General features: G+C 42.2%; 1 protein-coding gene across 1 annotated transcript in view; it reads right to left on the bottom strand.

Annotated features, from left to right (window-relative positions):
- The window catches only part of PRKACB (protein kinase cAMP-activated catalytic subunit beta), a 57661-nt gene extending 39889 nt beyond the window's left edge, over positions 1-17772 (bottom strand). The window contains exon 1 of the mRNA XM_079981619.1: positions 17354-17772. Coding sequence (XP_079837745.1) covers positions 17354-17399 — 46 coding nt within the window. The 5' untranslated portion in view covers positions 17400-17772. The remainder of the gene's footprint in view (positions 1-17353) is intronic.
- Positions 17773-26882: the final 9110 nt, after the last annotated feature.

Below are 26882 nucleotides of genomic sequence, written 5' to 3'. Positions count from 1 at the left end.
AAAACTATGGTTTATAGCTATGAAAATGATGTACTGAGTCATGGACTTTCACATACACCCCCATTTATCTTTTGTGGATGCAGCTTTCCATTAGGTCTGTACTGGAACTATGGCTAATCACTTTTCTTTAAAAAGCCACCGTACAAAGCCAAGATTTAAAGCTGATTCACAGACCATGCCTTATTTCAAAGCCATTAACCCAAGTTCCTAGTTCTGGGTAACAGAAAACTATGGCTAGCTGCTGTTTCCTAGCTTGTTTCATCACTTACCCAAAGAGAGGAGTGAAGTGGCTGTATGAAGGTGCAGAAGGCACCTGAAAATACTGATTTGATCAGGTGGACATAATCATGGTTCTAAACCTGACTTGTTCTTAAGCCATGGTCTCCCAACTCTAGAAATATGGCTAGCTTAAAATCAAAAGTGGAAGCTTTCCCTCTCCCTCCTGTAGACAGCTCATTTGAATAGCTCCTTCCTCCCCATATGTTAATTTGTCCTGAGTTTTAACTACAGTTCATGTGCACTGGAATTAATCCTGGTTAACAGTAACAAGAGTTCACAAGGACTGCTAACTAGTTTCAGATCTTGGTATGAAATCCAAGTTTTATACAAACTCTGGTTAGTACTAACCATGGTTAAGAGCAGGAGTAAGAAGGTGATATAATTTACATAAAAGGGTGGTATAGGAAAGAATGCACAATCTTGCAGTCTGATCTGGCTCTGTTAGCCATGGTTAAAATGATAGGAATATTACAGCTTCATTAGCCTATATAGTTTTCACAGTCCCCCCAGCCAAACAATCTTTGAATTATGATGTACACAGTGTCCAGCCATGGGGCAACGGACAAGCCCTAAAACTGACACCTCGACAGCTACAGTGCAAGGCAAGTCACTACCTTGGAATAAGTAACGTTTATGGTTCCAGTGTTTAATCTAGTAAAATAAACTTAGGGAAGTGCTGGGTGAGATCCCATGGACAGTAATACTAAAAGGAAAAGGAGTTCATGATGGCTGGGAGTTTGTTAAGAGGGAGATAGTAAAAGCACAACTTCAGGCAATACCAATGAGACGGAAACATGGAAGGTGCCTAAAGAAGCCAGGGTGGCTATCTAAAGAACTTTTAACTGAGTTAAGATTAAAAAAGGATGTGTACAAAAAATGGAAAAGGGTGGAAACCACCAAAGAGGAATTCAAACAAATAGCCAGCACATGTAGACACAAAGTCAGAAAAGCTAAAGCACAGAATGAACTCAGGCTTGCTAGAGAGGTTAAAAGCAACAAAAAAGGCTTTTATGGGTATGTTCATAGCAAAAGGAAGAACAAAGAAACAGTGGGGTCACTCAGAGGAGAAGATGGTGAAATGCAAACAGGGGACACAGAAAGGGCTGAACTCCTCAATGCCTTCTTTGCCTCAGTCTTCTCCGATAAAGAAAACAATGCCCGACCTGAAGAATTTGGAGCAAATGATTCAGCAGAGGAAACACAGCCCAGAATAACTAAGGAGATAGTACAAGAATACTTGGCTAGTCTAGATGTATTCAAGTCTCCAGGGCCAGATGAACTGCATCCAAGAGTATTAAAAGAACTGGCAGATGTGATCTCAGAACCACTGGCAGTCATCTTTGAGAATTCCTGGAGAACAGGTGAAGTCCCGGCAGACTGGAGGAGGGCAAATGTTGTCCCTATTTTCAAAAAGGGGAAAAGAGAGGACCCAAATAATTACCGCCCAGTCAGTCTGACATCAATACCAGGGAAGATTCTGGAGCAGATCATTAAGCAAACAGTCTGTGAGCCCCTAAAAAGGAATACTGTGATCACCAATAGTCAACATGGATTTCTGAAAAATAAGTCATGTCAGACTAACCTGGTCTCATTTTTTGACAGAATTACAAGCCTGGTAGATGAAGGGAACGCAGTGGATGTAGCCTACCTTGATTTCAGCAAGGCATTTGACAAGGTGCCCCATGATATTCTTGTAAAGAAGCTGGTAAAATGCGGACTTGACTATGCTACCACTCAGTGGATTTGTAACTGGCTGACTGACCGAACCCAAAGGGTGCTCATCAATGGTTCCTCTTCATCCTGGAGAAGAGTGACTAGTGGGGTGCCACAGGGTTGTGTCTTGGGCCCGGTCTTATTCAACATCTTTATCAACGACTTGGATGATGGACTCAAGGGCATCCTGATCAAATTTGCAGATGACACCAAACTGGGAGGGGTGGCTAACACCCCAGAGGACAGGATCACACTTCAAAACGACATTGACAGATTAGAGAACTGGGCCAAAACAAACAAGATGAATTTTAACAGGGAGAAATGTAAAGTATTGCACTTGGGCAAAAAAAATGAGAAGCACAAATACAAGATGGGTGACACCTGGCTTGAGAGCAGTACATGTGAAAAGGATCTAGGAGTCTTGGTTGACCACAAACTTGACATGAGCCAACAGTGTGACGCGGCAGCTAAAAAAGCCAATGCAATTCTGGGCTGCATCAATAGGAGTATAGCATCTAGATCAAGGGAAGTAATAGTGCCACTGTATTCTGCTCTGGTCAGACCTCACCTGGAGTACTGTGTCCAGTTCTGGGCACCACAGTTCAAGAAGGACACTGAGAAACTGGAACGTGTCCAGAGGAGGGCAACCAAAATGGTCAAAGGCCTGGAAATGATGCCTTATGAGGAACGGCTAAGGGAGCTGGGCATGTTTAGCCTGGAGAAGAGGAGGTTAAGGGGTGATATGATAGCCATGTTCAAATATATAAAAGGATGTCACATAGAGGAGGGAGAAAGGTTGTTTTCTGCTGCTCCAGAGAAGCGGACACGGAGCAATGGTTCCAAACTACAAGAAAGAAGATTCCACCTAAACATTAGGAAGAACTTTGTGACAGTAAGAGCTGTTCGACAGTGGAATTTGCTGCCAAGGAGTGTGGTGGAGTCTCCTTCTTTGGAGGTCTTTAAGCAGAGGCTTGACAACCATATGTCAGGAGTGCTCTGATGGTGTTTCCTGCTTGGCAGGGGGTTGGACTCGATGGCCCTTGTGGTCTCTTCCAACTCTAAGATTCTATGATTCTATGAAATCAGTCACCTAAGGCTTTCGTCATAAATTAAAAAGTGCTCTGGAAGTCTCTGGTGCTATTCTCTGCACCTTACTAGATGAAAGAGAAATAGCCGCTACTTCTACTCTGTATCCAAAGCTAGAACACTATTTGCCTTTCATGGTAAAACTACAATAGATGTTCGTCTAACAATTAGAATCAAAGGAAACGAAAGCAGACAGTGCGTATGTAAAATCAGTCTGGATCTTCCACAGAACTGACAGATCCTGAAGTTGTTTAATTCTTAACCCATTCTGGTGAACGATTATAATTAGGAGTGTTCTGGTTTCTCAAACTGAGTGACTTATATTTTTTTTTGCTTTTTAGAAAACTTCATAGGGACTAGCCCTTTCCTTCAAGAACCTCTGAGTCCAACTTTTGCTTTATTTATTTGAGATGACCTCAGGGTCATGAGCAGCATAGTGGTTTCGAAATATTACCTGCAGCACACTTAAGAAAACCTGTATTTCAGCATATTGGAGAGTTATGGGCAACCCCCCCCCCTCCCCATGGAAACAACTGAGTATCACATTATGGTTACTCACTAGACATCTAGCACCCTAGTAACAGTTTTAAATTTTTTTCTATCAAAGCACAATAAAATGCAAAGCATGTTGTCAATCAGAAGATGATCTGGAAAAAAAGATGCAGCTAGACAAAATATATTTTATTAGCCTAGAAGCTCTTCAAAACAGTTGCAAGCATAAAAACATAAGATGATTTTTTTAGGCTAGAGTGCACAAATATTTTTTAAACAAACAAACAAACAAACAAACAAACAAACAAACCATAAGCAATGTTTGATTTAGACAGATTTCTAAGATTGTTTGGATAATATTCAACTCTGATGCCATGAGATGGAAATATAATACTTCTTATGTTCATTAAGTGTTTTCCTTTATCTTGGGCTTCAGAAATTTCTCTTCTTTTGCAGCTAGCTACAGTTGGATTGCACCTGGAACTTTAGACTGTACTATGGCCATGTGTGCCATGGGACGTGGGTGGCGCTGTGGTCTAAACCACTGAGCCTTGGGGTTGCCGATTGGAAGGTTGGCGGTTCGAATCCCTGTGACAGGGTGAGCTCACGTTGCTCGGTCCCAGCTCCTGCCCACCTAGCAATTCAAAAACAGGCAGTGCAGGTAGATAAATAGGTACTGCTCCGGCGGGAAGGTAAATGGTGTTTCCGTGAACTGCTCTGGTTCACCAGAAGCAGCTTGGTCATGCTGGCCACATGATCCAGAAGCTGTCTGCGGATAAACGCCGGCTCCCTCGGCCTATAGAATAAGATGGGCGCCGCAACTCCAGAGTCGTTTGTGACTGGACTTAAATGTCAGGGGTCCTTTACCTTTTTTACGGTTGGATTGCACCTGGAACTTTAGACTGTACTATGGCCATGTGTGCTTCCCACTATTTTAATCTGGAGAGATACATTTAGACCCTGACAAGACAGCTATCATTCATACCCACCCGCCTAGAAACTGAAAGGTAGAAGTAGCAAAAGATACTTTTTGTATTGCCCTTGAAGGATGCATCATGACAGTTACAACATACATCGGTTGGAATCCCCAAAGCCCCCAATAACAATAACTTGAGCTCAATGTTAACCAGAAGGCCATCTCTTAATCGTATTAAGATCCAAGAGCAATTATTCCAACTATGTAGCAAGTTTTCAAGTTGAGGGCATGGAGATGCCCTCAAACGTTGCTTAAATACCACAGATTTCTCACACACCCATGAGATTCACCAGGCTCAAGCTGAGAATCTTCTAGAACAGGAGTTCCCAAACTGTGGTCTACAGACCACCTTCTGGGTCCACAACGTGCCTGTAAAAATACAATTAAAAATCAAACAACAACTAGCACAGCACATTACAATTCTACAACAGGCAGATTAAGTGGTCTGCAAAGACCTCCAGTGCTTTTTAAGTGGTCCGTGGGAAAAAGTTGGGGAACCACTGCTCTAGAAAACACTGAGCTAACATTAACAATACTCCTTCTGAGCAGATGAGCAAAACTATCAGTTGTGAGGTTGCTCATCTCTCTTTGCTTTTCTGTTAAAAGCAGTAAAACTGACCTGATCAGAAGCTGTTTGCAATATGATCTAGTCAGTTCACTACTATTTATTTGTATGAAATATGCAGAAGCATCTGTAGCTAGGATAACAGAATATGCATAGGATTAGGCTTGTACAATAAGGTACCAATGTTAGAATAGGATAGGGTCATGTTAGCAGTAATGAAATTTTGAAATATGCACACTTATTTTAATTTAACAGTTTACTTTGCTGTTAAAATAAGTGTGCGTATTTCACACTTATGCAGTAAGCACACTTATATTTTAGTTTAAAACATTGAAGATATGGGGTAAGGGAGAAATATGAATGTAAGGAGAAATTTGAATATGCAGTCTTAATGGATAAATGAAACCTGGAAAGGGGGGGGGGAGAAGGAAAGTCAATGATTGAGTGTACGGTTATATTTAATGAAATGTGAAGCAGTGCAATGAAAATTTATAAGTAGAACAAAATAATTAATTTAACAGTTTAAGCAAACAATCAATGATGAGACAGATAAATAAAAATTATTTTAAACTAGTTGGCTACCCTGGTAAAAATGAAAATGTAGACAATTCTCACAGCTGTACCTAATGTGTTTGCAATTATTCTGATTATATTAAACCTCTCAGATCTTCCTATTCAAGTTACAGAATGTCTGCTTTCTTGCTTTCAAATACAGATTTGATACAAATCACTTTTAAGATGGGTGAATATCATAGCACAGAAACTCACCCAAGTACAGTAGATTTGTACTCCAGACCAATGGATAATTAATGACCTTTTTCAAACTACTCTAACTTAAAATTTAAAAAGAAAAGCTACTCAACAAGAGAAGCCAATAATTTAGAGAGCACTTCCCACTTTTTCCAGAGTCTATATAATTTAAAAATAGACACTATCATTAGAAAATGGCAATCACATACAGGCAGTTCTATCTATATTGAAAATCAGTAAGCAGTAAAGACAAATAAGAAGTGGACTGGCATACTGTGCAGGCTTTTACAAAGCTACTTTGCCTGATCAGGCAACTAGGAAACTATTTTTGTATAAACAGAAAGCAAGCTGCTTCTTTTTTCTTTCAGGTTGTCAGTGTTCAAAATGCCCAACTCAGGTATCTGAACTTTTTTTTGTCTTATCTGAAAAGTTGATACTGATGTACAAAACAGCATCTTAGAAGAAAGGGTGTAAGTCGCTGGGTACAATATGGCTGACCACTGCACCACGTTAACTGGTAGCCATGCTCATGCAGAACTGAGTGGGTGTGGCCACACCACGCTCTTACATGCACACAGACCCATGTTGTGCATGTAACTAGCTGAGGATAGAGGAATATCACCCCTCTACCAATCATTAAATGATCAACCTGATGACCAGGGTGGGGTGTAATTTTCACTTCGATCAGGTGCTGCAGTGTGCACAGTGGCTAAACCTCTGCACCCACCCCAAAATATACACACACTCCTAGCTGCTGTTGGGAGTTTTGAGTGGCCAGAAAAATGTGCTTGGAGAGCCAAGGGCTAACCATTCCTGATCTTGATAAATCATTAGCACATGCTTCTTACAAGAGCAACTCACACAGCCAGTTCTAACTATATGATGATTGTTCCTATAGTTAAGCTCACCGTATATTGAAATAGTATGGAGTAGGCAAAGCACAAGGATATAAACAGTAGAAGGAAGGCACAAGAACAAACCAAATACCGTAAATTCTGGCGTATAAGACGACTTTTTAATCCCGGAAAATAGGTTAAAAAGTCGGGGGTTGTCTTATACGCTGGGTATCTGCCCCCCCCACTGCTGCAGCGGTGGCTCCGAAGCAGCCGCACTGCTGTTTTGGAAGCAGCAGCAGGAGTGGCGGGCTCCACTCCACTCCAGGCGGCTTTCTCCCGGCGTGGAGCCCGCCCCGCTACTGCTTCTGAAGCAGCGGGTGGCTGGCTCAGCTCTGTGCAGGGAGAAAGCCGCCCGGCGCAGAGCCCGCCCCTCACGCTGCTTCAGAAGCAGCAGCAGGGGCGGCGGGCTCTGCTCCGTGCCGGGCAGCTTTCTCCCGGCGCGGAGCTGCCCAGCATATCAGGCAACTGGGCTTATAAGACGAACCTCCAAATTGCAGCTGCCAATTTGGGGGGGTCGTCTAATACGCCCAGTAGCCTAATACGCCGGAATCTACGGTAGCTAACAAGGCAGACTCGCTAGATTTACTGAGGGGCTTCTGAACCATCAGTGGTGTGGGCAGAAAAAATTCTAGAAGATTTTCCACCGCTTTATTTATTCATTAATTTTTTTATATTTCATAAATTCATTAGTAACAAGGAAAGTATGCCTTGGGTATATAATTAATTAATTAATTAATTACATACAGGGAAGCTTGGCAGTTTCCAAATTATTGACTTTGTTTGCTAAATACAAATAAAATAAACATGCTAAATTAGATTGCTCTCAAGGAAACCAGGCACTTTTCTGCTACAAATTGAAAATCTTCTGCTGCAAATTGCCATAATGTGCATAAGAGATTTTTCCAATTCAGAATTTCCTGGAAAAACCACACCTCTGGTTTTGTAACTTGTCACTCTATTGGACACTAAAGTGAAACAGAACTGCTTAGAACTTTAAAAATCCAGATCACTCTTCTGAGTTTTGTAACTCAAGGGCTACATGATTCCTATCTGCCTTAGATAGAGACCACAGCGAGGCCAAGTATTAAAATCACATGAACTCAAATTCTGCAATAATGCAGCAGGGCATTTAACTTCAAGAGATTTGTTCCATTTTAAATTGTCTTTTTGAATCTACAAACCATCTATGATATACAGAATTTGTTCAACGTGCCAGAGTTTGAACATGATGGTATTATATTACTTTCAAAGTGAGAGGTACTTGGTTGCACCAGCACACACATGTGCAAAGTATACATCTTTGGAGTAAAGCAAACTAATCAATTACAGTAGTACCATCAGATATCCTAGTTGTTGCTTTCATTCTTTAGTATGCAATGATGAGGTTACTTCAGAACTCATAACAGCTGCAATTTTGTACATTTGCTATAAGGGACGCGGGTGGTGCTGTGGGTTAAACCACAGAGTTTAGGGCTTGCTGATCAGAAGGTTGGCGGTTCGAATGCCCGCGACAGGGTGAGCTCCTGTTGCTCAGTCCCTGCTCCTGCCAACCTTGCAGTTCGAAAGCACGTTAAAGTTCAAGTAGATAAATGAATACCGCTCCGGCAGGAAGGTAAACGGTGTTTCCGTGCGCTGCTCTGGTTTGCCAGAAGCGGCTTAGTCATGCTGGCCACATGACCCAGAAGCTGTACACCGGCTCCCTCGGCCAATAAAGCGAGATGAGCGTCGCAACCCCAGAGTCGGCCATGACTGGACCTAATGGTCAGGGGTCCCTTTACCTTTACCTTATGTAGACTACAGTATAGTTCTCAACACATAATGTCTTGTGCTCAGACAGACTGATTATATTAGTGTGCAAGTTCATATACTATTTCTGATTTCTTAGTATGAATTTTTGACTGACCATACTGTACATATATCCCAAGGCAAATGTTTGTGCGTAGCTTCTTCCAGAGCCACAAGTTACTTTCTGCACCCACTGGCTTTATGTTAGACTGACACTGCAATCAAATCTATGGCCTGTGGCAAAATAGAAAGGTTGTTTTGTTTTTTACAAAATCTTACACCCTAATCTTAAACACATATGCTTAGAAGACCCGTCCATTTCAAGAAAACTCAATGTAAATTTTGTGAATGGAAAATGATAAAATGCTTTCATAATGCTGTGTTTTAATGTTTTAACTATGTTGAAAGCCACCTCGAGTCTGAAAGGTATATGATAACTGTGGAGGTAAAGTTCAAGTAGTCCTAACTAACAACATTATGTTAGCAGGATGACCATCAAGAGATTTGGGTATGTCAGTCTTTAAAATTCTCATGCAATCACATATTTCACACAACTGCCTTTAGGACACACTTATTCCTATGATATTCACACACAATCACCAGTTATTACAGGATACACACACATACACAGAATGGAAAGCAAACAGATCTTTGTCAGAATTGAGAGGTCCCAGTGTAGCAGTCCACTGTGGTTCAGTGGTAGGGTACAGCTTTCATTCCATGCATCCGGTGTCGAACTGCAGCTAAGAGTAATGCTTCAACAAAACACTAAAACAAAGCCTGAAAAACTTCCAGTAGCCTGCACACCAAGTCAACTGCTATTGCAGCTTAGGAATTTTAATCTTATGGACAGTCCAAGGCCTGCACATGGTAACATTTAGGAATCAGCATGTTCCACAGAAGTGGTACAACAGAAGCACGAGCAATATTTCAATCCAAGACACCATTACAAAAGAACTCCAAAAGAAGCTTGGAATACATTCAGTGAATACATTCGAAAGCTCACGCGGTATCTGTGGATGCCATCCTTAGGCACTTGGTCCCTGTGCTTTTAGAAAGTTCATAGCTGTTCAGAGTTCACAGATGCACAGAAAAGTTACCAGTGACCACAATTCCAACACAGAAATTCCCTAATCTAGCAGGATGCATGAGCATGGAACCTGGATTTGTCTAACTTCAGTATTGGGTACTATAGTTACTTCCTCTCATAATTATACACTTAACTTTTAAGACATTATTTTATAACCCAGCAATTGTCTGCATGGTGAAATGTATCTTTTTATTATGGAACTGTATAGGATACATGCTTAATCTAATGCTCTGATGAACTGAAGTTTTAGATGCATTTCCCGTTTCAAAAATCTGCTGTTGTGTACTGAATACAGTGCAAAGGTTTCCATGTTTTAGAATATTTGTTCTTGCTTACACTATACATGCTTTTTTGTTATTTGTATTCCAAGGGCAGCCTTGGCAATAAGTCCGCCAAAGTTACTATCCCACAGAAGTTGTTGTTATTATTATTTTTAAATTAAAGCCCCACTTTTCCCCACAAAGGAGTTGCTCAGTGACTTGCACATGAAGAGTAAGCAGAAAAGCAACAATGACACAACCAATAAAAAGACATATTTTAAACAGAGAAGCAAAACAAAAACACAAAAAGCAGCAACAGCAGCACCAATCAATGCATTAAGTAGCAACAGATTCAAGAGCATGTTTAAAAATAAAAGCTTTCTTAGTGCCAAGATAATATAAAGAGCAAGGGGGCAGAGAGTTCCACACTACCACAGATAAAGCAGTCTCTCTCATCTGTTACCACGCACCTAGCCTTAGCTGGCAACACCAAATGCAGGAGGGGTTCAACATCCAATCTTAAAGGATAGGTACATTTACATAAGGGAAGGTGATGCTAATTAACTTGGTACTAAGTTGTCTTGGACTGTACAGTAAGAAGCACTAGCTCCTTTACTCACACATACCATGTTACTTATTTGTGGAACCATCAACAGCTGGAGCAAAAGCAATTTTCTATTTTAAAGCAGTTTCTCTGACTGGTCATCTGAAGGAGATTCTTACCACAGACAGGTGGCTATTTACATGCTTATTAACATTTAAAAAACACTATTATTTTTGCAGAGTTGTATACAACATTAGTCATACTCAGAGAAGACCCTTTGAAATTAATGGTCCTGACTAATTTAGGTCCATTAATTTCAATGGGTCAGCTGTGAGTATAATTTAGTTGACTACATGCCACAGCATCTTAGGTTATAGCAGCCTTAAAATACAAGCCAAAACTTTCCTTTACTATAGTGTTTAAGTTCCATCATTGTTGTTTTAAAAAAAGTAATGTAACTTTTTATACAACTTCACAATTTGGTCCCTTGGAGATTCCAAATAGTCTTGGGTGTAAGAATCATGTACTAGCCTACTTTGAAGAAAAAGAAAAAAGGAAACACAGAGGCCTGGTTCAGATATAATGATCCTGGTCTAATAAGCCAGAGTTTGTTAGATGAAGTTGTGTCTGCACATTCTCCCCTCTCACACCATAATACAACACTTCCAGGGTTTGCTAAGCCATTTTCCCATTACATTCAGCTTAGAAAACTTGGTTTAATCTCTGCCTACTGACCATAAGATGAAACCAAGATCTAGTAAAGCCTGGCTTGCAAACAGATCAAACCACAGTTTTAGTGGTTCAGTTGTAACAGAAATAAACCACAGACAATGTGCCAAAGCTGGGTCATGGCAGGTACAAAGCCAAAACGTGGGGACTAGATTTGTTCTTTAATAAAACATCATTTATTAGACCAAGATTATTTCCTCTCTGCCAGGTCATGCACTCACAGATCCTTGTCCCCAAATAAATTATAATCTATATTTGGAGAGTAGGGAGAGTTCAGAGGAAGAAACAAGAGTAACAAGAGATGAAATGTGAGCAAGCACAGTTGAGGGATGGAGAGGAATGGGTTAAGAAAGGACTTCCCTGAATTGGTGAGCTCTGGAGAATTACTTGAAAATATTTGTTCTGGAAAGAAATTCCAGGCACAGCAATGGAAAAAATGCAGAGATGTTTAAGGGATTTGGGCTACTGGTGGTGGCAGTGTTGGAGGAAGAACTAGATGTATCAGCAAATAAGGATAGAGAGATAGGTTAGAACAAGGCAGAAGGTGATATCCAATGTTAGTCATACTCAGAGCAGATCCACTGAATTAAGCCAATTTATTTCAGTGAGTATGGCTTAACTGGATATCACCCAGTGGTTTTGAAGATAACTATGCTTAAGGCTATCTGTGAGGATATGTATAAAGCTGCTTTCCAGGCTCATTCTTAAAGAACAACAACAAAAATAAAATTTGCTTTAAGCATTTCCCAAATCGTTAGAAGGCTAACAACTAGAATAAGTAAAGTGCAAGCTTTTCCAAATCTATGCAATATTCTAGTTGAGAAATATGTTCCCTGGGTCTGTTTGTGTAGTTCAGGAACATGTGCAACCATTCCTGCCAGAGGTCCTGTATACGGGGGTGGGGAGGTTACAAAGGCAAGTCAATGATTTCTTCCTTTGTGCATGCAGCAATCAGAAAACATTCACTAACCTAAACAGGTGAAAACGGTAAAAAAACAGGTGAACTTTCTGCTCCACAAAAAAGAGAAAAGGTTACTTGAAAATAGATAACTACTGAGCCAATTTCAAATCAAACTATGAAGAGATCACCACTACCGTTATTTATGCCCTATTTGCACAAACTTTAGAGTTGTGCCAAAACATGTGATGAGAATAAACTTCCCCACCTTATCCTTCCTCAAAGAGGCCAAAGTTAGCATACATGTGATGATGAATACACAACAGCTCTAGAGCTATCCCAGCAGCACTAGAAGAATGAGAGAGCAAATAAGAACATAGGCTAGAGAGAAAGCATAATCGGCTACCAACACTTTCCTAGTCCTTCTCTAGTGCCAACACCTTTATTAGGTCCCTTCTCCCCTCCTCTCAAGGTGCATAGATAATAGAATCACAGAATTGGAAGGGACCCTAAGGATCATCTACCCCAACCTTCTGCAATGCAGGAATATGTAGCTGCTCCATACAGGGGTCAAATCTGCAACCTTGGGATTATCAGCACCATGAGCTATCCAGGAGTCTGGCTACTTCCTTTGATGGCACGAGGAAAAATAACTTCTGGATAGTGCAGGATAGCCTTCCTGGAGTAGTAGGATACGATTCACTCTAGCAATACTGGTTTGTTTTGCAGCACTTTCACTATACTTCCTAATCTGCTCCTAGTTTTCAGAAGGCCAGTGTGGGGAGGGAAAAAGAAAAGTCTTGGGAGTGACGAATTCTTCTGGTATTTGATTCACTCCCTTCACCCATCAAGTTTTCTTGCTGTCCTCACTTGTAGTCCTATATAATTTTTATTTTGTGTGAAAAGGTTTGTGACCCAAACTCCATGATATAACAAAAAATGTAAGCACTGTGTGCATCAAGAAAGCAATTCTCGAACAGGAAATGTGTCTTCTGGAATAAGATCTAGTTCATTATCTCAAAACAATAACTCTATATGTTCCAATTCATCTATCAATTAAACACTGCAAAGGGTTGGACTAGATTACCCTAAGGGTCCCTTCCAACTCAACAATTCAATTACTCTATGTAATTCAGAGAAGCTTGTGCTATAATAAATGTGTTACTTTCAAAAGGACCATGTAACCAGCATTTGAAATTCACCAGGTGCCAGGCACATTTTGCACCTGACTACTGGCCACTTGCGACCAAGAGAGGATGCCCAGGAGCCAGGATGGCCCCTGACGTCTCCACCATCTGGAGGTGCATGCCTTGGGTCTTGACTGTTTTCACACACTAGCAACACATCCAGTAGAATTCTATCTGCTAGATTTTATCTGCAAAATCAGAATGAATTTCAAGAACTAAAAAGTTCTATTGAAAAATACAAATTTCAAGCTGTCTGGCCCAAAAATGACAACTAGGCATTGTTTTGAAAACTTTACTCCTAGTTTAAGGAGCCATTTGGTGTCTAGCTTATATATCTGAGTTTCTAACAATGCGTAACTGTGCTTTTTGATGCCATAGACTAATACTGCTACTTATCTGGACAGTATTTTAAAGGCAATGACATTTCTAATTCCAGTTAGGATCCCTCTTTTTAAAAAGTATTCACTGAGTCGCAGAAAGTTTTCCTTTAAATAGTACTTGTAAATGTAGTTTTTGCTCAGACCCAACATCCTAGACCTCAAAGGCTAAGCCCCCTTTTTAGAAGTGCTGAAGCAGGTCCCACCAATATCAATTGAACTGAATTGGAACTTTGTTCAGATGCATAATGGCAATATTGCTTTAAGACTGTATGGAAATTATTTTTCTGTGTTCAAGTACAATATGTAATAGACATTACCTTACACAACATAGAACATGCATCCATATCCAGAACTAAAGTAAAAAAAGGATTGCATTCTTCTACTAATGCTATAAAGTTTGAAGAAATAAATAAATAACCAACACTACTAAAAATATTCCAGAGCCATACTAAATGCACCATGGGTGATAAAAGTTCAGCAATACACAATAAGATACCATTATATGAAGCTTTACTACTAAGTGCTACAATTATATTGTTTCCGTTTACATTGACCACAGTTGCAGTAAGAGCTCTCAAACACTTTATGTGCAAATATAAAGTAGACTACAAATCAAGTCACTGTTCATTGTCTTTCGGATACTGTAGCATGGCCTTGATCTTTACAATCACAGCTTTCAGTAGATGTTAATATGTAAAGGACATGGATTAAAAGTAATCACTGCCCTCCCCCGCTTCCACTGTCAGTTTACAGAACTTATTCAAAACTTGTAGCTTTTCTAACATGTTGTGTAAACTTATAACAAAAATTTGTAAGATTTGTTTCCTTAGGCAGCTATTTTGACAAGGATGAGTAGTTCTATAACAATGCAAACTGCAACAGTCACTGTATCAGATAGCAGAAAAACCTCTGTTTCAACGCTTGCAAAGCATTCACAAATCTTCATATTCTGAGAATCCCTCAACCCCTCTTGCTGCAGTGGCACTTCCTTTTGTTCTCAACCCTCTACAAATTCACAATTCTAGAAAGCGTCTTTGAGACAGCACAATATTGCTACCACTGCCTTATTTTGCATTTCTGACAGTTGGTACAGATCTGACAAGTTAAGAAATCTGACATGTGCATTTTTACTACAATTTGACACCGTTAATATGAAAGGGGTGTGTTGTGATGCAGAACAAGTGAAATCCATGCTAGATTTGGGCATGTGTTAGAAAATGTTCCGGAAATCACAGACCTGCACACCACATGCATGGATAGAGGGAGGAGAGAATCCTCATAGGGACCAAGCGTATTTAAAAGGATGCCTAACTCCCTATAGAGTACACATGCAACAGCCTAGAGCTGTCCCAAACATACTACAATGCTGCAGGTCATTCACTTGAAGGCAAAGTGAATGTCACCCACCCCCAGCACACAGAATACCCTCAGCAGAAGCAGAACTGTGCCCAGAGGGTTGAGCAAGAATATGCTGCTTGATTCACAAATGCAGGGATAGCCAAGATGGTACCCGCCAAAGGTATTTGGACTACAATTTCCATCAGCCTCAACCAGCACGATCAATTGTCAGGGAAGTCATAGTCCAACAAAATGACAACACTTTGGCTACCCCTGCTGTCAAAGTAAAATTAAGGGCCTGTGGCACCACAGTTCACCAGGACCATCACTGATGCCACACGAAGAGGCAGCATGGCAGGGAAGGTAATTTTAGACTAAAGCCCCAAAGGGAGTCTCTCCTCCCAGGAAACAGGTTTGAAGCCAGAGGCTTTTTCAAATGTCAGGCATGCATTGATTCAGCATACTGTACCAGAAACCACCAATTGACAAGAAAACTATTCCTATGCATCAGTTTACACTGCATCAACATGACAGCCCATTCTGAACACAGGCATTACAGTGTGGCATTCTCAGACCAGTAGTACCCAACAAGCTACTTTTCTCCCACCCCACTTTTGCAAGGTGTTACGGCTGAACAAGCACCTTCTGGAGATGCTATTAACTGGTGGAGGCAACTTAAATCCCACTGAAATCAAACACAATGAAGGCCTCAAGGCCTCAAAGTTAGGATGAAAGCTTCAGCACTGTACACACTTAACCAGAAGTTAGTTCAACTGAATTTAATGGTGCATGCACAGGACTCTACTTTTTAAGCATGCATCTCTCTCTCTAGATTTGCTTATTTTTAAAATTGGTTTAAGCTTTTGATTATTCAACAGAAAGGATTTTATTTTATTTGACTACATCAGGGTGGGCAACAATGGCCCTGCAGGTGTTAGACTACAACTACCATTATCCCTGGCCATTGGTTATGTTGACTGGGGCTGATGGGAGTTTTAGTTCAACATCTGGAGGGTCATAGGTTCCCCATCTCTGGACTAAGTAACATTTAGGGCTTTATTCTGAGGAACCGTATTTTATGAAACCAAAACGATCTTTATGTAAAATTACTTGTCTATCTACAAAAGGAGACAGATGCTAATGAATAAAAGTTGCCCATCTCAAAAATTGCTGAGGATCAAAAACACTCCAAATCATTTCTACTGCAGACAAGCAAATAGAAATAAACACTCAAAACCTCAAGAGTTCATATTAGTAATCCACCTCATAATCTTAAACACATGTACTCAAAAGCCTGATTGAATTCAATGGGACTTACTCCCAAGTAAGTGTATTAGCAAGGCCTTAATCTCCAATGAGAAGTGCCAGCAATTGCTTAAACACTTTGCTTGTGTTCTTTTATGCCATGTTCTCAATCCCAAACAAAATGCAGCTTACCAAGATCCTGCACGACAAAATAATAATAATAATAATAATAATAATAATAATAATAATTGTTTTACTAGCGTTAGGTCTCTTTCGCTTTCTGTAGAGAGAGGTTTCACAACACATTAACATGCTGCAACAGAAGACTGCTTCTCCAAAGCAGGAGGAGCTGGGAATAAACTGTTTCCACAACAGCAGAGAACAAAAACTATAAGAGGGAAAGGTTAGGGAGTTTTCTACAGAAGCCTTTTTTCTGCTGTGATGGGGGGGGGGAGAGGGTAAGGAAAGAAGAGGCGGGGAGAAAAGAGGAGAAAACACACAAGCGCCAAACAAAAATCACAGTTTGCACCCGAGCTTTGCCCCTCACCCCAGCCCTCACCCCAAGGTTGCCGAAAGAAAAGCTTTTCTTCCTACGACGAGGGCCAAGAGTTTTACCAAGAGCGATTGGGGCGGAAGGAATAGACCCCACCCGCTCCCATTCATTGGCCTCCTCCGGGTTGGGACTAGGCCGGCCTAAGCAGAGGGATGCACCTAGGTGGGGATGCCGGGGACACGCAGCAGCAGCAGCAGCGGCAGCGGCCTCCGGGTGGGGGCGTCCACGGAGCTCCTCTGCACCCCCCCCCGGGGAGGGGGGCTCTGCATCTGCCCCTGAGCCTTGCGAGGGGACCGGTTAACCCGCTTACTCCGAAGCCCCCGGAGCGGGACGTGGCTGCAGCAGTTCCTCCAGAACCCCCGCGCCAAAGGGGCACAGCGAGCGGGCCGGCCTGCCTGCCGCACCGGTTGCCGCCAGTGCCGCAGCCCGCCAGACTAGGCCGCAGGGCCTTGCTGCTGCCACGGCCCGTCCCGGTGCACCTTGGCGAGAGGAGGAGCAGCAGCGGGGCGGCGGCGGCGGCGGCGGCGGAGAGCCGGCCTGCCTCCCCGCCCCCCCCCCCCGGTCTTTGTCGCCCGCTTCCAACTCACCGCTCTCGATCTCGTTGCCCTTCTTGGCGGTGGCGGCGTTCCCCATGGCCGGGAGGCCGGCGGGCTGCTCCGTCCGTCCAGCGGGGGGGGGAAAGAAAGGGAGGGAGGGAGAAGGGCGGGAATCCCGAGCGGCTTCTGTGGAGCCGGCAAGAAGCGAAGAAGGAAGGAGTGTGGCGTCGCCGCTTCGGTCTTTCCCCTCAGCGCTCCTCTCCCCCTCGCTCTAGCAAGGGGGCTCCGGGCGGCCTCTAAGTCGGAGGCGGCGAGGGCTCCTCCGGGTCCTGCCTCCTTTCTTTCCGCTTGTCCGCCTGCCCTCCCCGACTCCACACACACACATACACGGCGGAAATGACGGCCGCTGAAGCGCCTCCTCCTTCTCCTCAGCCGTTCCTCCTCACGCTCGCAAGGGCTCCGGCTTCGCCTGCCCGGCGGCTTGGCGGAACTAACCTCTTTGCGGAGGAGGAGGAGGAGGCCTCGCTTTCCGCTTTCCCCCTCAGACTCTTCTTCCCCACAACGCACCTCCTTTTGCCCTCCAGTAAATAATTCACCCGAAGGGACCAGCCTTCCCCCCCCCCTCAGCTCTTGCCTTCTTCACCCGCACTTGCAAGCGGCTGCAGCAGTAGTCCCAAGTCCGCACTTATTTCAGGAGCGGATCTAACGCGCCCTTCGCGCTCCGCTGCCACTCCTCCTCCCGAGTAGATAAACCCATGGAAGTTTGGTTTATGGATCATATAAACGCGCCTTGGCTTGGGATGCCTCATCCTGTGCTCGAGACTTATATCTATACTGTTAATGCTGAAGCCAGTGAGAGATGGGATATGGGGCAAAAGGGAGGTTGGGGGAAAGGTGTAATCCAGACAAGAAACTTTGGGAGATATTTCTGTTGGACACACTGGGTGCAGTTGTTTTTTTTTTTGGACTGCTCCCGGATTCAGCTTTGCTCCAGATTCCAACAAATGCACCAACTGGCCTTTTTCTGAAGATGGATCTTGCTGCAGTTACAGGTTTCTTGTTTGCCTTTCATATTTAGGTCATGGTATGTGCAGTATGTGGCGGAACGGTTCTGAAAAGTGCCCAGAAGCTTTTTAGTTGATGCAAAATGCAGCAGTCATGCCATACCAATACTGTGCATTCTTCGCCAGTTTTGGATTTCTTCCTTTCAAAGTGTGGTTGTTGTTATCCCTTTTTCCGGGCCTGGACAGTTTGGAAGTTGGAGGGCTACTGCTTCTGCCCATCTGAATCTGCCCACACACTTTGGTCTTCAGAGGAGGCCTTGCTATGGATGCTATTTTCATCTGAGGGTGCAAGGAACAAGATCTTCTTTCTTTTAGTGTACAGGCTATTTAACATCTTGCCACAAAAAAAAAATCAGCTAGGGGTAGGGTCTTCCTTGTAGTGGCCCCCATTTGTGGAACTCCCGGCCTATGGAGATGCAGCTGTCTCCCTCACTGACACTGTTCAAACAATGGCTTTAGACACACGTGCGCACAAGCATTTGTGGGAAGTTGGCAAATTGAATGGTTTTGAATTGCTTGATTAAATGTGATTTTTTAAAATGATGTTTACGTTAATATATGGATTTTATTATATGTTTCCTGTTTTAGGATCCTATGGGACGAGGGGTGGTTTATATAAATGTAAATAAACTAGGCAATTAAACCTTTCTTGTTTAGTATGGTTTGCAGTGATGAAAGTCACGATTTACATCTGTGGCTATGAAGGTTGCTAAAGTTTTAAAATAATGATTAATGATGCTTTTGCTCCTTCTATATATTGAGTTTTTTATGTTGTTTTATGATTGCTTGTTTTTGAACTAGGGCCTGAAACCTGAAACACAGACACATTCAGAGTACATTTTTTTAAATTGCTGAGTAACTATACCCTTTTGCTCTCTAGTAATCTGATATTAGAGATCAAGGTTTTATTCTTATGAGGAATTCTATTTTGGTTGTTTACATACCATAACTTTTAAGCACACTCTTTTACTCCAAGAATTATGGGCACTGTAGTTTACCCCTCAGAGTTACTATTTCTATCAACCCTTAACAAACTACAGTACCCAGAAACAAGTTCAGTTAGGCTGCTATCCTAATCGCATTTACCCGAGAGAAAACTCCGTGCAATAAATAGGACTGACTTTTGAGGAGATATGATTGGAATTTCACTGATAGTGTATTTGTGATTGGCACCTCAAATTTGTAGATACACTTGTGAACTTGAGCAGATACACTTCGCATTTTGGAAATTAACAGTATGTGCAATTCTATAGCTAGAATTAAGTTGCACTGTGTTGAGAGGCCCATGGGTACTGGACTGCAACATACCGTAAGTATGGTTTAGTAGCCTTGTAGTTGCACTCACAGCTAGGTGACTTTCATTGCAACTTTCCTCAGTATACTGCCTTTTCTACATCTTTCAAAAAATAATTTTGATGCACACTGCTATACCATCACCTTTAAATTAATATTTGGATGACTGTGAATTTTGTGAAATTATGATATAGTTGGTGAAATTTCAGTTTTTGCTGATCTAAACCACTCAGAAGGAAATGTATGATAGGAGGCAGGCTTTTAAATATTTAATCTGATGTGTTTTTTATTACATTTTCCCAGTTCCGCTATAAAATATTGTACCATGATCATTATGCAATGCCTGGCAACCTTTATTGTGTCTCAGGGTTGCTTTTTTCCTCTTTCGTCCTCAAATTGAGAGAGGTTTTGTTCCTTGGGGTTGGGTGGTGCATTCCATTCCAGTTTCAGAAGTGTGCTGTTTATCCATGAGGCTGCCTGCCATCTATTCTAGAATATGGTTAAAGACATAAGTGTCAAACTTGAAAATGCTCTTTCCTCTATTTTAAGAGCAAACTCATTCTCCGAGTGTGGATCCTTACAAAGCAAATGCAGCAGTATCCATGCCCAAGAGGGAGCAAACTCTGAGAAACTCCAAAAGTTGTAGAAGTAATTAATATATATATATATATATATATATATATATATGGGGAGGATTAGGGGAGGGGAGCAAAAAGCACAATTATAACTGAGCATGCTCAGTGATCATGGAATGCTCTCTGTCTCTGTCTCTTTATGTTTGATGAGAGAGACAGAAAACTAGAAGGGGACATTTGAATGGAGTAGCTTGGAAAAGCTGGCAGGCATTCTGAACAAGAGCACTGTACTCCACAACAGTTTATTGCAGGTCCGTCTTATACTTTCTGAATAGGCACAAAGTCCACTCCTGTGTTCACTTGGGTGTTAGACATTAGATGTTATAGTGCAGTAGTGGCACTGGAATATTTTAAAAGCAGTTCTCAACCACCTGACCTGTCACATTGTTCTATGCTGATGTTAAAAAAAGTACTATATTTTATGATGAAGTCATGGAAAAGTGATTTCTGTATTACTGTCAAAGTATCTAAAGGATGCAAATTGGTATGCCTGGGTTTTAGGGGTGGGGAGAAGTTTAATTCAATTCTCAGCTGAAAACAAACCTGCCTGATTTGCACTTTTCAAAACAATATGCAAGACAAAATACAGCTTTATAAATTGGAACTTCTCACAATTTTACAGTGCAGTTCTCCAGCCAAATTATGTGTATAAAAGTCTGCATAAAATTGCATATATTCATGAAAATAACATACAAAAATCCATTACGGAAGGAAAAATGGCTTTGCAAAAATGTGCACATTAGGATATATTCAAATAAAGTGCTGATGAACTTTCATGAGAACCTTTAAAAGAAAATAGCAAACTTCTGTGGAGAACTGAAGACTGAAACATGAGAAATTGAAATAACAGATGTGCCTTGCAGGACAATCATACTAGACATGTTTCAGAAGTAAGTCCTTACTGTGTCTTTGTTCCTACAAAAAGTATAAAAGTAATGTAGTCTCTGTTCTATTGCATATTAAAAATAACAGAACAGGCTAGATTTTTCTGGGTCTCATCAAGAAAGACGCTTTGTGAAAACACCAGGAATACAGGTTCTTCCTATCCTATAACGTTGGAAGGATAAGATACACAGTATATTCTTTTAGACCAATTATTGGCTTTCATATTTTATTAGAAAATTGACTGAGAAATCATTTGAGGGAGACTAGATATGGGGAAGCAAAACTGAAGACTGTATGTGAACATTCTGTTTCCTTTGGTAGCCAGATATGCTGGTTGGAGTTCTTTGGTTAAACTCTTGCAGAAGTATTTAAAATTCACTGACTTCTTAAATCTGGTACCTTTCAGAGGGAAAAGCAACCGGGGCATTTTTTAAGCAGAAAAAAATCCTTTCTGTGCCACCAGTATTTAGAAGGGGTTTTAATTACAGTACTGAAAGAAAATAAAAACTTGGGGCTTCATTATATGCATTTGCATGTAGCATAATTTGCTCCTAGGCCAGTCTAATTAGATAGTTTACAGTTCACTTCTACTTAAGCCAAGCAGTGTAAAGTACATTAAAACGTTCCTTTTTTAAAATTTGTGTTTAAGGAAATTAATGGAATAGCCTTAAATGAGGTAGATTAGAGAGATAAGCAAAGGGCACTTGCACAGGCGAAAACTGATTGTTATTAACACTTTGGCATCAAATCCTGTAACAAAGTGATATTGGGAGCTCTCTTCCAAATAATGACTCACTCTAAGTAAACCCCCAGAGACGTATCTAGCCATTCCCTAGAGAGCTCGTAATTGTTGGCTTATTTCAACAGGCTTTCTTTGGAATTTCTTACAGTCTGATCTTAGACACGTTAATTCAGAAACGATTCCCACTGTGCTGAGTGTGGTTTAATTTCAGGGTTGTGGGTTCGAGGCAGCGGCATAGCTAGCCGCTTAGGTGCCTGGGGTGAGGTGAGGCAGGGCACACTGGAATCCCAGTGCCCAAGCTGCATTGTGCTCTGGTGGTCTGCAGGTCCGCATGACTTTTTCGGGCAGCGTGGAGCCAGCAGGTGCCTGAACCATAGCTGTCAACCTTCCCTTTTTTTGTGGGAAATTCCCTTATTCCAGCACTGTTTGCCGCTGCTTCCCGCTGCTATCCCGGATTGTTAGATATCCTGTAGACTGTCCCTGGGACAGGTGAGGCTGTGGATCCCGTATTTTCAAGGCTGCTGATACCTTATTTTCAAATCTGAAAGTTGACAGCTATGGCCTGAGCCACTGCGTCACTCCCAGGAGAGATGCATGGCTTGGGAGCACTGCAGGCCCCACGGTAAGTGCCACCTCCGCAGTGTGGTGCCCAGTGCGCCTTGCCCCGCCCCCCATCCAAGCCCCAGGTTGGGCAAAAAATTCCTGCACTGCATACAATTCTGTGGTTCTCAAAATGGTAGCATGATTTAAGCATGCTTAGATCTAAAGTAAGTGCTACTGACTACAATGGGGGTTGTTTCCTAAGTAAGTGTCCATTAGATTGCAACCTCAGTTTATTGCGGGGGGGGATATTATTTAATCTATTAATGGGATATTATGAGTCATATAAGGGACGCGGGTGGTGCTGTGGGTTAAACCACAGAGCCTAGGACTTGCCAATCAGAAGGTCGGCGGTTCGAATCCCTCCGACGGGGTGAGCTCCCATTGCTCAGTCCCTGCTCCTGCCAACCTAGAAGTTTGAAAGCACGTCAAAGTGCAAGTAGATAAATAGGTACCGCTCCAGCGGGAAGGTAAACAGCGTTTCCGTGTGCTGCTCTGATTCGCCAGAAGCAGCTTAGTCATGCTGGCCACCTGACCCGGAAGCTGTACGCCGGCTCCCTCGGTTGGTAAAGCGAGATGAGCGCCGCAACCCCAGAGTCGGCCACGACTGGACCTCATGGTCAGGGGTCCCTTTACCTTTATGAGTCATATATTTTAAACTTAAACTGGAGACTGAGAATTGTATATGAATGGGCCGGGATTCCCCTTCCTGCTTTGCTGCATCTTCCCCAGAAAAAATCCTTTTGCCAATTCCGCTTTCCTTGTACTTCATAATCATAGTCAAAGTACATCTTCAGTGATTTAGGTACAGATGAGAGGGTCATCTGGTTCAGCCCCTGCAATGCAGGAATCTTTTGCCCATCTGGGGCTCGAACCTGCAACCCTGAGATTTAGCCCAACCCTCATGCTCTACTGACTGAGCTATCCCAGAGATAATAAATTAACATTTTTTTCTGTATGGCTTCTGTTACAGAGAAAGAACTGATCTCACTGGATTTGCTCTCTGCTTTGTTTTATTTGCCATGTAGATTATCCTGAGTAATTTTTTATTTTATTTTAAAAAACCCCCACTATTTTCCTTTTAGAGAAACAATGCAGGAGACAGGCATGCATGTACCTTAAGGGGCAAAGCTGATTCTTCCTGACACGCAATATGGGACAACCTGCTGGAGACGAGAGTCAAAATCGATGGGCTGAGCGTATAAATTATTAATGAATTCTGCCACTTAGTCTCATTTGCTAGGAAAATGGATGCCTGTTTTCGCTTCAAGCCATGGCCTGAGCAAGCGGCATTTAACAGGACTCACACTGAGGCAATATTTCTTCCTCATTGCCTGGAGTTTCACATTACAAGAGCAGAACTGGGGGACGATGGCTGTTTTTCAGGGTCATCGTAGTAGGATTTAGGCAACAACTTTAATGCAGATCCTCCAAGTGTCCCTCTTTTTCAGGGACAGTCCTAGATTTACAGAAGCCGTCCCGGTTTCTGATTTGATCCCGGAATGTCCTGCTTTTCTTTAGGACGTCCCTATTTTCATTGGAGAAATTTTGGAGGGTATGGAGTTATGTGACCCCTGAGCCAAGAAAATGAGATACAGTACAACCATCAGAACCATCTTCATAGGAAAGTTTTTTTTAATGCTTTTTTAAAATGTTTAATGCTTTATTATGTTTTTATAAATGCTGGAAGCCCAGAGTGGCTGGGGCAACCCAGTCAGATGGGTGGGCTATTATTATTATTATTATTATTATTATTATTAGGACACCTCTATTTTCATCAGAAATGTTGGATGGTGTGTTAATGCATTTAAACAAAAGAGCTGCTCTGAAAACCCAGAAGTAGGGAAACCAACAAATAAACCACAACAAGATCCCAGAAAGAATAGTCAACTGATAAGATTTTCAATGTTCCCTCAGTGCTCTAAGGGCTTGGCTTGTTTTGAAATACTCAGAAACCATCATCTTCTTTAGCCACTCATTAGGCATATCAATCAATCATTTCATCTTTCACATAAGGATGATGGAGAGAGAGAGAGAGAGAGAGAGAGAGGAATCAACAAATAAGTAGAGGGCTCCAAATGATGGGGGAAATGGAAGAGGGTAAATTATTTAGTTTGGAATATGAGAAAGGTTAACCTCTGCTCAAAGCACACAGCCGCTCCCACAAATCTCCTGGTCTCTGGGGACCATGAACCAATTATTCAACCTTTATGCCTGTTTTCAGCCTGGGCTTGAGTGAAGCATTCTTACCCATGCATCAAGCCAGGATCAGAGATAGGCCACTGCTGTGCTTTCAAATAAGGTGCTGTATCCAATGCATGCTCAGCCCCAAAGAGGAAGGAAATTTCCCATTCAAAACCATAGTAAAAGCAACAGATGTTCCTCCACCTTCTATGGACACAGAGAGAGGAAATCTGCAGAGGACAGGCTAGGGTTCATTGGTGATTTTGCCATACCCCACACATGCGAGAAATGCAGAGGATTAGACTGCAGCCACAAACACTTCTAAAGGAGCCTTGTGGTTGTTAATGGACTGAGGAACTCTGAAAGATAAATCTGTTTATGGTCAGAGTTTAGACAGTGCAGCACAACAGTGGGCATCCTTGTACACACATCTCCTCTTGCTTTCCCACTCACTCTTGGTGTTAAGAAGCAGTGCGGGCCATCACATCCTTTGCTTCTATGTTGCTGCCTTTTGCTATAATTGAAACAGATATCCAGATATGATTGAAACAGATATCCAGATATCTCAAAAGCCAAACAACAAGCTACTAATTTCCAGATTTATAAACCACTTTGTAAAGAGAGCTGGACCATAAAGAAGGCTGATCGCTGAAGAATTGATGCTTTTGAATTATGGTGCTGGAGGAGACTCTTGAGAGTCCCATGGACCGCAAGAAGATCAAACCTATCCATTCTTAAGGAAATCAGCCCTGAGTGCTCACTGGAAGGACAGATCCTGAAGCTGAGGTTCCAATACTTTGGCCACCTCATGAGAAGAGAAGACTCCCTGGAAAAGACCTTGATGTTGGGAAAGATAAAGGGCACAAGGAGAAGGGGACGACAGAGGACGAGATGGTTGGACAGTGTTCTTGAAGCTACCAGCATGAGTTTGACCAAACTGCGGGAGGCAGTGGAAGACACGAGGGCCTGGCGTGCTCTGGTCCATGGGGTCACGAAGAGTCGGACATGGCTAAACAACAACAAACAAAATTTATGGAAATGGCGTATATTAGAAGAAAATAAGATAGAATATAAAACAGAAAAAAGCTGCAAACTCCATAAACTAAAGGCAGGGAAACCATTTCTAGAACTGTACAATTATTATTCCATAAAAAGACTGGATCACAAATCAGGGGACAATTGCCCAATAGGAGACAATTGAAGGGATAATTGGAGTGGCAATGCCACTACTGCATTAGAACACCGAAGGCTTACTTCCTTCTACAGGCCAGTATGGTGGTGGGGAGACTGATCTTTTTGTAGTGGGGTGGGCGTGGGTGTGCTGTACCAGGACCAGGGTGGCACAGCTTAGAAGCCTAGGTTGAATCACTCTCTGAGAGATGGATTGGTACAGGATCCAGTGGATCAGTGGCTGGCCCCACTCTGCCCTGCTGAATTGTTGGTCCCTATACTGGATCCTTCCAGCAGGAGGGCTGATGTCAATATCATCCTGCTTGTTTGAGTGAAGTTTGGGTTCTGCTTGCCATTCTGTGGGGAAAACGAAGCTGATACCCCAAACACCATAGAAGGGGGCTTTGTTGGCTCCAAGCCAATGGCGAGCTGTTCTGTGTGCACTTGTGTGCCATTTGGAGGTTTCAGCTTGGACACTGCCCTACAAAATAAACAAAACTTCCCTGATGAATCATGTGCCTGGGGATAGGTGCACACAGTTTATTATCATGGTGAAGAACTGGGTTGTCCACTCTTGATTGGAAAAACCCTGATCATCTGGGTGGGGTTAAAATATATATGCTTAGGGGCAGAGCCAGGGCAGGATCTGGTGGGGGGGAAAGGGTGAACCTAAGATGAAACCCATAGGGTCATAGTTGGAGATCTGCATGGTGGGGCTAACAGGAAACAATAGTTGTTGTTGTTACTATTTTAATCATGCTTTGAAGTTTGTTGACTTTTCAGATCCCAGTACTTGTTACTTTCAAGGACATGGCTTTAGCAGTACTGTATTTTATATGTAAAATATCAATTTCCACTAGACAATTTCAACTCCAATTAGAAGCAAATGCATGCAAACTTTTGAGCTGTTGTTCTTATTATTTGCTGCTTTTATGGTTTATGTTGGTTAGTTTTGATTAGTTTTTATGTATTTTGTGTTATGGTTGTGTATTCTACCTCACCTGTAG

The sequence above is a fragment of the Podarcis cretensis genome (assembly GCF_951804945.1).
Source record: "Podarcis cretensis genome assembly, chromosome: 6".
Classification (NCBI taxonomy): Eukaryota; Metazoa; Chordata; class Lepidosauria; order Squamata; family Lacertidae; genus Podarcis; species Podarcis cretensis.
Note: the sequence above shows the minus strand (reverse complement) of the source record. Positions and strands in the feature narration are given on the sequence as shown.